At 39.2% G+C, this 14,546-nt stretch overlaps 1 protein-coding gene across 2 annotated transcripts; it reads right to left on the reverse strand.

Moving 5' to 3' along the window:
- Positions 1-337: 337 nt before the first annotated feature.
- Positions 338-13,858, reverse strand: rilp (Rab interacting lysosomal protein). 2 transcript variants are annotated; one of them, XM_051665902.1, is made up of 8 exons: positions 13,154-13,858; positions 11,094-11,217; positions 10,385-10,506; positions 5,937-6,131; positions 4,370-4,530; positions 4,160-4,282; positions 3,980-4,078; positions 338-2,912 (listed from the first exon to the last, which is right to left on the reverse strand). In XM_051665902.1, exons 1-8 carry the CDS (start codon positions 13,631-13,633, stop codon positions 2,783-2,785), a joined length of 1,434 nt encoding a protein of 477 aa, XP_051521862.1. In that variant the 5' UTR covers positions 13,634-13,858; the 3' UTR covers positions 338-2,782. The 2 variants fall into 2 exon arrangements, with proteins under 2 accessions (XP_051521862.1, XP_051521863.1); XM_051665903.1 differs by lacking the exon at positions 13,154-13,858 and adding an exon at positions 12,316-13,099.
- Between the last annotated feature and the right edge of the window lie 688 nt (positions 13,859-14,546).

The raw sequence follows: 14,546 nt of genomic DNA on the forward strand, positions 1-14,546 counted from the left end.
TCAATAAGCCACTGGTTGTTTAAAGACAAAAATCAAGGCCCAGAATTATAGGGGAGGAGTGGGGTATTTTCAATGGCGAGTGTGTGTTTGTGTGTCCATATCTCAACACCAATTACTTGCTCTCTCTGTCTCTCCTTCATACACAGACACACTAATATGAATTTTAAAAAATAGCATACATGTTATCTTTAAGTGGCCTTTTTTTAGAACACAAAGTAAAATCACAGGTCAAAAATTACTCTTGCAAACTGGACAATAACACCTCAAGTATTTATTTAGTCTTAAAGAACTTTTTGGTTACAAATGTTCTTACAAAAATAAAATGCACTATTAAAAATTCAATATGACAGTCATTCACTTTCAATTCAGCTATACAGGGCAGGTTGCAAAGGTCCAAAGATTAATATTATGGATGAGTCACAGACAGATAAGAAGTATGGAATTACTTTTCACTGACTTAAAAACATACGGGCACCCATTATCACTAATTTCCTCTGGAGGAAACACAGACTTCCTTTCTATCAGGGAACACCTAAAGACTCATACATGTACTCCAAGTGGACCTAAAGCATAAAGACACAGTAAATCCATCTCTCTGGACAACTCAAATCAGAATACTTAGTTTACAGTTACAGTAAGTGCACTGGCACCACAGCTGACAACCAGACAAATGGCTGAGGGGGGCAAAGTGCTGGCTCATTAAACAGATAGAGCAGATGATAAACACTTAATTTACTCTTAAAGCATTACATTCTTTTTCCAAAGTATTTATTACTTTTTAAAATCATGTCAACATGAGTTTGCATGAACAAGTGGAAACAGCACTCCGCAGCGCTGACATTGATTAATATATTCAAATGTTTGATACAAATAATTTAGTGACCAACTAAATAGTTAAAATCAGAATTATACACATGGGCATGCTCAATAAAAAATGTTAAAAAAAATACAATGTCGAAGTAGGGACAGCTGTTTTATAAGAAAAAAGTATTGGAGGAATACTAATACAAAATACTCCAATGCCCCCTTGTGACATAAAAGGGTCACTGTGATTATCGCTTTTATGACGGAAACGCATATCAGTATCTTTGGTTAAAATCCATATTAAATATACTCTCTATAAAAAAATAACAGCTTAAATTCTCTGTAGCTTAAGAGCAAATTATAAACAAGTGTACCTAGACATTTGTGGTCTATAATGTACTACTGCCAGGTGCATTACGATTATCAAAACACCGTAGATCACACCAATGTTTTTAAGTTCTAACAGTGTGCAGTCTTTCAAGGTGAAGTGTCATTTCAATGCCACTGGTTGCACGAATCAAAATAGCAAAAATAAGGATAGTTTCCAGACAGGTTTCTCAAACAATCCTACCACCTTTCCCCGTCTTCCGTTATTTAGAAAACTAGTCAATTCCCCACTAAACAGCTTATTACAGATAGTCCCGTCCCAAATGCACACCATTGGATAACCAGAAGTTGTTAGGACTGCTCAAAAAAACAGAGCAATGTTTTGAACGCAAACAAAAGCCACTCTTTGGGGCAGGCAACATACAAAAGGCTTACTTATTGTTGACTCTGCACATTAAACTGGTATAGTAGAAAATATTTAACACAAAAAATCCACACTTCACCATATATAAAAAGTAACATGTACTATGTGACTGACAGTCCAATATTAACTCAAAAAAGCCTAGTGCTAATTGATTTTTTAAGTGTGTAAAAATGACTGCACAGGAAACAACCATTACAACACTGTGTTTGTAAAACCCATTACACTAAGAAATGAAATTCTCTCAATACATTCTTCAGCCCATTCCCTAGTTTAAAACCTAAGACCCATTTACACCTGATACACCTGGTATATTAAGATGCATTTCGGGTGATCGGCTCACAAGTGGTCAGCGCTAAATACAGGTCTAAACGGGGTCGAAAACGTTTTGTGATTGGATCACAAAAACCACATACAAAGCTTGTCAAAAACACATGTGACCACATTGCATTTGTGGTGTAAACGCTAATCTGTCCAGAATGCAACCCGGACAGCAGCGAAGTGCCACCCCTCACCTGTCAATCAACCGCTGAGCTAAAACAAGAGTTTAAACTTTGCTGGTTACAAGTGGCTTTAAAAGGAAATAATCGTCTGATCAGAAAAATGTAAAAAGCGGATACATACACAATCACAAGAACTTTACGGATCTTCTTCAGTGTGTCTGATATCAACATGCAGTGACACAGATGACAAGCACACATTTGAAGATCAGGTTAATACAGGAAATCGTCTAAAATAATGTATAATTCCACTTGAAATGTTGCATTTGTGCTTAGATTAAATTTCAGATGCATCTGGGATTTATTATCATGCAGTTACACACCGGCATAGTGATTGATGTCGTCATGAAATCAGAGTCCCTCCCCCTTCGAATCCGAACACAAGCGGTCACTGGAGACGCATTTATGCGACCAGGTGTAAATAGCGATGTGTCTCGCCTGACCACGTGATCGGATCACCCGAGACGCATCTTAATACCAGGTCTAAATTAGGTCTAAATGTAAGATCCAGAACATATTTTAAAATCTCCATTCTTTTTTTCCAACCAGGGTCAAAAAATGAATCAGGACTCACAGCAAAAATGACCATGGTCATTTGGTAAAAACGCCCCTGAAAATCAACTCTAGGGGGCAAATGTTTCCCCATAATAAAAAGTTCATTTTTGATGCTGTCTCCAACAAAGACAAGCAGCCTCTGGTGAGTGAGAATGAGTGATAGGTGGGCTGGTTCTCATGAGGAGTGGAGGGTTTGTGTCTTCTCTTCTGGACTGATGATTTCCCATGTGGAGCTGGATGCGGGAAAGCCAGAGGCCTGGGAACCAGAGCTCTTAGTAATACTGGAGAGCGTCAGAAAGCCAAATCTAAAGGGTTGAGAAGAGGAGATACGACAGCTTTGAAATCTCTGATAGAAGAATGAAAGAGAGGGATTTCCTTTGAGCATAGAGTTTAGAGCTAGACAGTTTTTACTGTCAGCAGATTTAGTTATATGAAATGAGGTTATTCACTAAAAACAGTAAACAAACAAAGGGCAAGGTTACTAAGCTACAGTCCAGAGCTAAATGGAATTAAGAGGCTTAATGTTTTCCCAAGAACATGTAGTACCATTATACCGGTGTATCAGACTTGATGTTAAATAACATACATAATGTAGAGATTCTCTTTATAATAGTCTCTTTATTAAAAATGTGGGGTATTTCATGTTTTTCTTGCTAAGATTGTCAAATGCACATAAAAGGAATAATCCTCAGTATGTCTATTAACATACCATGTACAGGTGCAGTTTAAGGAGACTATACAGCACAACCTGCCCCCCAAGGAAAACTGCAAAAAATATTTTGTCAGATAACCTAAAAAATTTTTTTCATGTGGTAATGTTTAAATCGTTAACTGTTTTTTTCCAAGTCAAAACTATTATTTAATATCACAGAATCAAGCTGACTACATTAGGTTACTTAAAAGTAATTTTTCATATCAGGTAGAATTTGCTCTGTAAAGAAAGTGTGCAATTTTTGCATCATTAGCGACACCAAATGGAATTGCAAAAATTACTTTTTTCAAACAAGTTTCCCAAACACACCTGTCTGCAATTGGTTAGCAAACAGGTATACCCCCCCCAAACTCAAGCCATTGGCTAAGGCACTGTTGCTATGATGAGCTGCTCAACTAAACAGGAATGAGAAGCACCTCAGAACAACAGTGTTTACACTTTTCAGGATGGCTTACTTATAGTTGCTCAAAAACAACTTTCGCACAAAATCTTTTACACTCAATGTATTTATTGTACTTCGGATTGGTGGCTTAGCCTGTAGCCCTAATTCTGTTAAAATCCATTTTATTGAAGTAGGTTAGTTGTATTTAAGTAGGTAGCTGTACTAAAGTAAATTACTGCTGAAAGTCTGTACTGAAGTAGCATGAATGCAGCACTCACAGGTTTCTGATGCGGGACTCTTGGGGCCTGTTGTCAGTGCTGTCAGTGTCATTGTCTTCATTTACATTCCTTTCAAACAGTGGACCATCGGTCTCATCTCTGTAACACAATGAACACCCAGTTAAACACAAAGGTGATCACAAAGACAGTGAACTACCAAGACAGATAACTGCAACTCACGTGCTACATTCGCTAACAGGTATGCCAAGCATTTTAGACTTGATGACGGTCCTCTGTTTCTTTATTGCCGAGCGTACAGCATCGAGTAAGAAACCTGGGCATCTCTCGTCATTCAGGATTTCCCTACGGAACACACAGAAATGTGAAAAGTTAAGATTTCTGATATAAATGGTTAGAGTGCTTCATAAACATCTGTATAACCTGTCTCACCTTTGGTAATAGGCAAGCTCCTCTTTCACCAGAAACAGATTGGCCTTCAACTCATTCCTCTCAAAAATCATATCCCGTACTTCCTGCTTGGTAAAACACGGCCGATTTGGATCCTTCAAGTCAATGATCATCTTATCTGTGAGGTCAATGGCTGAACTAGTCTGAAGGAGGCAAAGGTGGAATTACATGAGTATGTGAGTCAAACACCATAAATGTCTGACACAGTTTTCTGAGCATAGTAGACGATCTGTTATTTCACAATCACATATGCAAAATTCCCCCATGGTTTCCCATTCCCCTCCATAGTGATTACATTGCATTTTATCATTTGAAAAATGAAAATATTTGAGAAGTGGTCTAGTTTAGTGCATTAAAAATACCCGTTTTGCACACTTAGGGTTGCTTTTTTGTGTCCGTCTAAGCTGTTTTTCCTACGTAAACCTGCACTAGACAGATATCTTTGACCGCTGTACCACTTCTCACTGTCTGTTTGCGCTTTGCACATCTAGATTATTTTAGCCCAAGAATGTGTTCAGCCTCAAAAGCCTCTTAAAGGGAAAGTTCACCCAAAAATGAAAATTCTCTCATCATTTACTCACCCTCATGCTATCCCAGATGTGTAAGACTTTCTTTTTTCTGCTGAAAACAAACAAAGATTTTTAGAATAATATCTCAGCTCTGCAGTCCTCACAATGCAACTGAATGGGTACCAAGCTCCAAAATGCACATAGAGGCAGCATAAAAGTAATCTGTACGACTCCAGTGGTTAAATCCATATCTTCAAAAGCGATATGATGGGTGTGGGTGAGAAACAGATCAATATTTATATTGATATAAGTCTTTTTTTCCTATAAATTCTCCTCCCAGCCCAGTAGGTGGCAATATGCACAAAGAATGTGAAAATGAAAGTAAAAGTGGAGACTGATGGTAAAAAAAAAAAGGACTTAAATATTGGAAATATGGATTTAATCACTGGAGTCATATGGATTACTTTTATGCTGCCTTGATGCCCTTTTGCTTAAAAATTTTAGTACCCATTCACTTGAATTGAGAGGACCTACGAAGCTGAAATATTCTTCTAAAAATCTTTGTTTGTGTTCAGCAGGAGAAAGAAAGTCACACACATGGGAGAGAACTTTCATTTTTGGGTGAACTATCCATTTAATCTTTTTATTCTTCATTACTAAAAGCTTATTTTATTAACTGCTGCATTCGAATAATTTTTCTTAATTAAGGTAATTGAAAATGAATATTCATCAAAAGTCAAATAGGTTCTAAAAGGTTTAAATGTCAGAATTTAATAAAAATAAAAAAAAAGCCCTAAATGTTTCCAACCTGAAAGGGAGCTGTGTACAGTCATTTCCTTTCCACTACAGTGAGGGCATACATGACCTATATATTCATCATCCAACCAAACAATGCAGAAGTTAGCCCCTGTGCTACATTCCAATACTTTAACCACCCAAGAGGAACATTCAAGCTTCTGTCTAATTATGCCTATGGGAAGTGCACATACACATGCAAATAGCATGACAACATAACCACAGATAGAGTTAATGTGACTAACCATGTTAGCAGAAGTGTGCATGTTGGCTTTCTCCAGCTGTGAGGTCAGGCACGCTATCTCCTTCTGTTTCTCACACAGGTCAGCCTCCAGGTCAGCCCTCCTTTCCACTGCGCTTTTCAGCTGAGTCTGTAAGATGTTCTGCTTGTGCCTGAGCTCTGTATTTATTTTCATCAGCCGGTCTTGCTGCTCTTGGAGCTGTAGAACAAAATGTAAACATAGCTCAAGGAATGACCTTTCACTTTCATTGTATTGCTGAAAACAGCGTTTGAAAAGGCATGAATATAAGTGACGACAGAATTTGAATTTTTACCTTTTAAGGTAAATGATGATTATTTTAAAAGGACCACTATGTGGTCTGACCAGTTTCATTATCAAGGCAAGGCAACCACAAAATATAAAAAGGGAAAGTATGTAGTACTACTGTCAGGTTTTAACGATGTAGTAGCTACAAACCACAGTGATATGCCTCGTGCACACTGCAATTCAAGAGCGATATACTGTTGGCTGCAACTGCTGACGTGTCTTTGTACTGCACTTGTTTGTTTTGCCCCAGGTGCAGTGTGTTTAAATTCAACAAAGAAAACCTTGATGTTGCAAAAAGTTAAATCTAGAAACTGATTGGAGTGAAGACTATAGATACAGTCTGCGATATATCATATACTGGGGCTGTAGTTTAGCACCGAGAAATATAAAAAAAAAAACAGGTAACCATGGTTACCTTCGGCATTTCTACAGGGAAAATTAAGAGAAATATTCAATAGATTTGCCTATTTTTAGAAAGAAAACACTTCTTAAAGTTTAGTGCGGCAAAACCTCTAAAACAGATTTTTGTATACAATCAATTCAGCGAAAAGATGATCAGAGAGGTCTGTTTAATTGTACAACTAAACATGTGTGAATGGATAACTATGGTAACCAGGATTTGTTTTCCACCAGAGGTGGGTGGAGCCTCCCTTTACCATCTATCTATAAGAAATAGACTGGTTTTTGCCCAGACATATTCTCTCTAAGGCATGGTGATTTTGGTCTTTGACTGCACTAATCCTTATCATTGAAATGTACTTGAGTCAAGTGTAAAACCACCAAGTAAGTTGTCACTCTCCACAATTAACTCCCGGGTTCAAACCAAAAAGAGGGTGACTCATGAACTGGAGAGGTCCTCGAAATGTTAAAGGGGTCATATGTCATGAGAAATAAATATGTTCTTGATATTTTGACATATACACCATTGAGCCAAAATATTATGACCACCTGCCTAATATGTTGTTGGTCCTCCACATGCCGCCAAAACAGTGCTGACTCACCAAGGCATAGACTCTACAAGTCCCCTGAAGGTGTCCTATGGTATCTGGCACCAAGACATTAGCATCAGATCCTTCAAGTCCTGTAAGTTGCAAGGTGGAGCTGCTGTGGATCGGACTTGTTGTTCTAGCACATCTTACAGATGCTCAGTCGGATTGAGATCTGGGGAATTTGGAGGCCAGGGCGAAACCTTCCCAAACAATGTGTGCAGTGTGACAGGGCACATTACCCTGCTGAAAGAGGCCACTGCCATCAGGGAATACCATTGCCATGAAGGGGTGTACCTGGTCTGCAACAATGTTTAGGTAAGTGGTACGTATCAAATTGACATCCACATGAATGGCCGGACACAGGGTTTCCCAGCAGAACATTGCCCAGAGCATCACACTCCCTCGTCTTCCCACAGTGCATCCTGGTGCCATCACCAGGTGATTACCTGCTTCCCCAGGTAAACGGCGCACACGTACACACCTGCCCACGTGATGTAAAAGAAAACAGGACTCATCGGACCAGACGACCTTCTTCCACTGATCCAAGGTCCAGTTCCGACGCTCGCGTGCCCATTGTAGGCGCTTTTGACGGTGGACAGGGGACATCATGGGCACTTTGAACGGTCTGCAGCTACATAGCCCCATATGCAGCAGGGCGCGATGCACTGTGAGTTGACACATTCCTCCCATAACAATCATTAAAATTTTCTGTGACTTGTGCCACAATAGACCTTCTGACGATTAAGACAAGATGGGATAGCCTTCATTGCCCTCGCGCATCGATGGGCCTTGGGCACCCAACATCCTGTCGCCGGTTTGTGGTTTGTCCCTCAACGGACCACTGTCGGTAGGTACTCACCACTGCTGACCGGGAGCACTCCACAAGCCTTGCCGTCTCAGAGATGCTCTGACCCAGTCGTCTGGCCATAACAATTTGTTCCTTGTCAAAGTCACTCAGGTCTTTACTCCTGCCCACTTCTCCTGAATTCAACACAACTACGAGAACCCTGCAAAAATGACTCATTTGGAAATTGGCCTCATAGTGACATAGGAAGGGGGTTCAATTGAACAGTCCCCGCCTCCACAACATATTTAATTGTCGCGTGGTTACCCAACACTGGAAGTGGTACTATTGTTACTGTAGTTTGCTTTTAACCAATGATAAGACTCAGATGTGGAGTAAGGTCCCCAGACATTGTTTTGTTCCTGGTTGTGGAAAAACTGCATCTATGCATAGCTTTCTGAAGGATCCAAACATTAGGAATGTGGACTAACCTTTGTTCGGTACATTTCTCTATGGATTCTATTGAGAACTATTATGATTCAGACTTTGGAAAATAAATTATACTGAAAGATGGAGCAGTGACAACTATATTCACATGGCAGTAATGCTGGTAAATAACAAATTTAATACTACTATTTTATATGTCTGTCTTTGATTGATATGCAAGGAATTGTATAGTCAGTCGTTTTTAATCGCAAATACCCAGTCAGTACTCCAATGTGGAGTGAATCGTGTTTATTATGGTTACTTACCAAAGAAACACATTATTGCTCACAAAATATTTATTTGACATTAAATGATTTGTATTATGTAAGAATGCAGAGCAAAACGAACGACAATGATGCAGTATGCGCTTGTAAGACTGCCAAGGCTTTGTGTTAGCCAAGACATCCTCTATTTTCACCGCAATTAATGCATTTGCATGCCCATTGTCCCGATTCGATCAAGGGAGATTCTCTCCACTGGTAGACCCGCGAATCGATCGAGGGGGAATTGACCCCACTGGATGAACAATCCTGTATTTGCCAACAGGGGAAGTGTATTGAAGTGGTGAGACGAGAAAGGAAAACCCGAGGGTCGACCGTCACATAACTCTATCTACAGCTGGATACAGATTTATTAACCCTTCACATTCACAGCATGTGTTAGTCTGGACTATTTTCATTGTTTATAAAGCATTCGTTTATCATCACCAAATCTGGTATGCCTAATAGTACAAGTATTGAGAAGCAACAGTGTGCCGACACTGTTTTCGACTATTTCAGTGGAACAACTGTTGTAATTTGATTGTGTGCTTCACATAAATTGGGACATATAGTGATCAACGACTGCCTGGACTGAGTGCTTTTAAGTGATTTTGTCAGACACCTGCACGTTTTTATTCTCACATTCTTGAAAAAAAAAAAAAACAGTTCCACACATGTAATGGCAGGGAGCGTTTGCTCTGCAAAGATGGTAGTTATAACAGTGGGCATGCCTTAAAGTAGAAGTACACAGAAACAAGAGTTTCAGGGTGTGTTCACACTTGTAGTTCGGTTCTCTTGGTCCGGACCAAAAAAGAAAATGTTACATTTAGTCCTGGTTCGCTTAGCGTTCACACTGGCATTTTTAACACCGAACCTAAAGATACAAAACAAAAGGCATCAAGAAAAAGTCACAACCTGATTGGACAGCTTTCATGACGTATATTTTGCGACAGAACTTGCCGAACATCCAAAACAATGCTGGCTGCTGGGCTAAATGCGCTCGTTGGATTTATATATATATTTATGGTGGTATTTTTACCAGCTGAGAACAAACGAAGAGCTAATAAAATGTGTAAAGGAGTCAAAACAGCACCAGGTATTACTCCGTTGCACACACAAACGAAGATATGCTGCAAGGACGGCTGACGGCGGTTCCGACGCCTGTTCCGAACTATAATGGGCAACATAGCTCCTATGATGAGAAGAACCAGGTATGCTTGAGGTCAGTATTAGGCAAATTACTTCCTGTTTTTGGTCCTTTTAGACGTCTTTGGTCCATGTTGCGTTCATATATCAATCGAACCGCACCAGAGTTCGTATGGAAGCGGACTGAGACCCACTATTCAGGCGGTCTCGGTCCACTTGTTTGGTGCGCACCAAGGTTCGGATGGCAGCGTTCACACTTGTTCAAATGAACCGCACTAACAGAGCAATCACACCAGAGTTCATTTTAATCGAACCAAACCTGCCAAGTATGAACACACCCTCAGATAGAGGGCCAAAGACAGGGTAGAAAAAGGTAATGTAATATTACATTATGACTGTTTTGTGCAAAAAAGTTGGCTAGTGAGCCTCAAGGAAGAAAAATAAAAAGCATGACATGACCCTTTTAAGCGAGATTCATACCGCTTCAACTTCTTTGGACATGGTAGAAATCTCCTGAACTTTCGCTCGCAACTCATCGCGCTGCTTATCCACCACTTCCTTCAACTTGAGCATCACCTCTCTTTCCTGACGCTGTGTGCGATCTAGTAAAGAGATTTAAAGAAAGATATGGGCACATTACAAAACACTGACAAAAAGTATATATATAAGTATGTGTACTAGGTCAAATTGAAATTAAATTGGAGGTGATCTGAATAGGGTTTAATAAACACATTCCTGCGATATAAAAACATTGAACCTGTTTAAAATATAAGCAATTCCCAGCAAAGATCTTTTCCTCTTTAATCTAAGGATAGTAATCACATATCTTTTCTGAGGTCTCATGACTAACTTTCTAAGGCGCAAGTAATTACATTTTGGACTTTTACTGTACACAACTTAGAAGTACATTAATTGACGCTACAAGGTAAGCCTGGTTCTAATATTTCTGATACTACATTTTTGTGTAACCTCAAACTATGTGATGAATAAACCAAGGTAGCTACCTCGTAGCTCTATTTTACATACAAACTGGGACTCTCCATTATTCTGTTTGGATTCAAATCAGTTCATGATACAAAAATAATACAGCAATCTGTTGTTTTGGTTTCTATTCCAAGAGTGTAATTACACTTTAATTAACGAGGCATTGCAATTCTACTATATTTAGGTGCTGCCAGTGTCATTTTACCTTCTTTGGAGTGTGTGCATTGCAGGCGGTCCAGAAGCTCCTGGTTCACTTCCTTGAGTTGAAGCACCTGAGCCTGCAACCCATCTACAGTCTCCTTTAATTTCTGCTCTTTCTGATACCAGTCCTGCAACAAAACAAAACAGAGTCACCACAACAATCCATTCAAACCACAAACAAACAGATGGAGTGACACTGACCACTGTCACCCTGACATTACACCAGCTTCAAAAGCAGATAATAACAATTCCCAAATCACAAAAGAACACAATAGCTCTGAAGTCATTTATACATTAACATCAACAGGCCCATACACGTTTTTACAAAACGGATAGTTCTGCTCCTGGATGCTGATTGGTCAACAGCTGTGCTTTATTCATGATTAAGCACAGCTCTGACTTCTTCACAGAATTTCTAGTTGTATCACTCCACAGCAACCATAGTGGACAGTTATTCTTGTTGCCTAGCAACATTTTGTTTACCGTTTACAGCCAGGGACTATATTTTCTGGCGGAAGGATGGCATTTAATGATTTTACTTGCAAAATACAATATTTTTATGAACACTTGTGTCCTTAAAAGTTTTATTATGTGGTGACCATTTTATTAAAGCAATAAGGCACTCAAGGCTGTGCCATATTGTGAATATAGTCTCGGTGGAAGGATGTAGTTAGGCACGAGTATATTCACAATGTCCATCTTTTTCCCTAAACACAGAAGTGTTCCACAATTCTCCTGTTTTCAATTTCCGGTCTCCAGTGTTTTAACCCGCATCTATATATATTCTTAGCAAGTAAAGTATAACATTTGTAGAAACTGTCAAAAAACACGTGGTTCTATAATGCTGATACTTCACAGAGTCGAGATGACTGTTTTCTTTACTTTTTTTTTTTTTTTTACAGCACCTCACCCGAGTATGTAGATGAACTGAACCAATGGTCCAAGGTTAGTTATGTTGATATCATTAACTACTTTGAGTTATGACAGCTAACAACTGCACAAGTTGAGCGTAAAATTCATTTCTACTTAAAATAGCACTTAAATGGTTGTTGTTCTCCCTCTGGATCACTCGTTTCGTTTAGTTTTACATTGCGTCTAGAGACCAGAAAAATAAAACAGGCAATAAGGCACAACAGTCTGTCTCCGGAAGTGAAAATCCCATTCATTTATCCCATAGACTAATTGATTTTCAAAAATAACTTATAAACCTTTAAAGGCAGACCTACCATGGGTTACGAGGTTGTTCAGCGATGGTATGCTTCTGTCGAAGATATCCGTCTGCGTTATTTCAACTTTCAACTCCCTTCACCCTTAAACTACTTATATATTTGTACATATCGAAATATTTTGCAATAAACAAAATATATTGTTTCTATACTTATAATAAACAACCTAAATTCAATCGTTTTATATATTCCCATCATTTTTTTATTCAATGACATCATTCACAACCCTTCATAGGATTGTAATCCTTGCCCTCATGAAAGACGTAAGCACCTTGTACCTTTGTCAGATTTTCAAATATCTTTTTACCCCAAAACAAAGTTTGTGATGTTGTGATTCACCTCGGAGCTGGTTGGTTTGGTTCATGGCTTACAACTTTATGAAGGATTTTATGAACCCAGATGGCTGAAAAAGTGGGCAGGCACTGTTGCATTATTACTTAATTTTAGAACAGATAGTTCCGATCCTGGATGCTGATTGGTTAACAGCTGTGCTTTATTCATGATAAAGCACAGCTCTGACCTCTTCACGGAACTTCTATTTGTATCACTCTGCAGCAACCATAGCTGACAGTTATTCTTGTTGCCTAACAATGCCCTTCAGCCGTGACTATATTCCCAATATAGCACGCCCTCTCATGCCTTATTGCTTAAATAAATGGATGGAACATGATGTTCTTTTAGCTTGACACCACGTCGCAGCTCACCTGCGTGACGCAACGGTCAAAAACGTATGTCTAGCTCATGGTTAACAATTGAAAAGCAGCGCGGACTGACTAAATAACGTGTTCGGTGTTAACGTCCCCTAACACGGCTGACATGTCAGTTTTCGTGCTCTTACCAGACTCTCTGCGCTGACGCTAGTCTCATCGCAATCCTTCACATGTCGTTTCTTCTGCTGTTGTACCTGTAGCGTCTCAAAGGCCTTCAATAGTTCCTCTTCTTTACATTTATGAGCTTGATTTCTCGCCGCGAAACTCTCCAAGAGCTCCAACACTTTCACTATGTGAGACACCAAACCCTCCACACTCGCCTTTCCGTAGCTGTCGATGAGTTTCTCCACTTCTGATCCCACCACTTTAGCGATTTCATACACATCGTCCACTGTCATAGATAAAAACGTCATTTGGAAACATGAATTTGTTTTGATTGTATCGTTTTGGTTTTGCTCGACGGCTATCTCGCAAGTCTCCATATTGCACTTAGAAATGGACTTGTAATAAAAAGCGACAATCGAAAGTCCTGTTGTCGGTTGTCTAGATTTGTTCAGTTGCAGTTCAGCATAAACGCGTATCTTTTTGAGTTTCGCTTTGAAACACATGCATTTTCGCTCCAGGTTGTTTTATAACTGCATTCAGAAAAGGGACGCGATAATTTTGTTGATACGCTCCAATAAACTAAGAGAGTTATAAAGGTGACACATCCATTCAGCGTTAAGAATTGCATGTCCTAACTTGAAGATAACACCCACAGAACCAACACGTGGAAGAATTATGCCCGGATATGTTTGCATAGTGTTCTTTTACACAAAATAGTGGTACATGAATTACAGCCCAGTGTATGTTTGCCATAGTTCCCTCCTCTTCTGGCTAATGCAACCCGAGAGCTTTAATGCAGCACGTGTTCAGAACTGACCTGCTCGGTGGACTGGAACATATGCATGCAGATTGGCTTTGCTCTGAAGGCATATGGTGTTCTTCGCTTTTAAATATAGCAGCTTCCTTAAGAGATGGTTCACACAAAAATGAACTGTCCCTATCACCATTTAATTTCGTTGTACAGAAAAGAATGACAATGAAACTGATTGATGAGCAGGGACTGCAGAATGAACATTCTGCTAAATATCTCCTTTTGTGTTCCATGCAAGAAACTAAGTCATTTGGGTTGGAACAACATTCTTGGCTGAACTATCCCTTTAAAAGGAATATTCCAGGTGCAATACAAATTAAGCTCAATCGACAGCTATGGTGGTATAATGTTGATTACCACAAAATTATTTTGGACTCCTCCCTGCTTTTCTTAAAAAAAAAAAAGAAAAGAAAAAGCAGCAGCAAAAATTTAGGTTACAGTGAGACACTTGCAATGGAAGTGAATGGGGCCAATTCTTGAAAGGGTTTTAAAAAGGCAGAGATGTGAAGCTTATAATTTTATAAAAGCACTTGCATTAATTCTTCTGTTAAAACTTGTACACTATTTGACCTCTAAAATTGTTTAAATCATAATTTCTGTGGGAT

This window comes from Myxocyprinus asiaticus, chromosome 31 (genome assembly GCF_019703515.2).
Source record: "Myxocyprinus asiaticus isolate MX2 ecotype Aquarium Trade chromosome 31, UBuf_Myxa_2, whole genome shotgun sequence".
Taxonomy (NCBI): Eukaryota; Metazoa; Chordata; class Actinopteri; order Cypriniformes; family Catostomidae; genus Myxocyprinus; species Myxocyprinus asiaticus.

Excerpts from the sequence above, each read along its gene's own strand:
- rilp (XM_051665902.1), bottom strand. The coding sequence starts at position 13,633 with ATGTGTTTCAAAGCGAAACTCAAAAAGATACGCGTTTATGCTGAACTG. Across the intron at positions 11,218-13,153 it reads GCGTCAGCGCAGAGAGTCTG|GACTGGTATCAGAAAGAGCA; the intron begins GTAAGAGCACGA and ends GTTTTGTTGCAG. Across the intron at positions 6,132-10,384 it reads TGTCCAAAGAAGTTGAAGCG|CTCCAAGAGCAGCAAGACCG; the intron begins GTATGAATCTCG and ends TTTGTTCTACAG.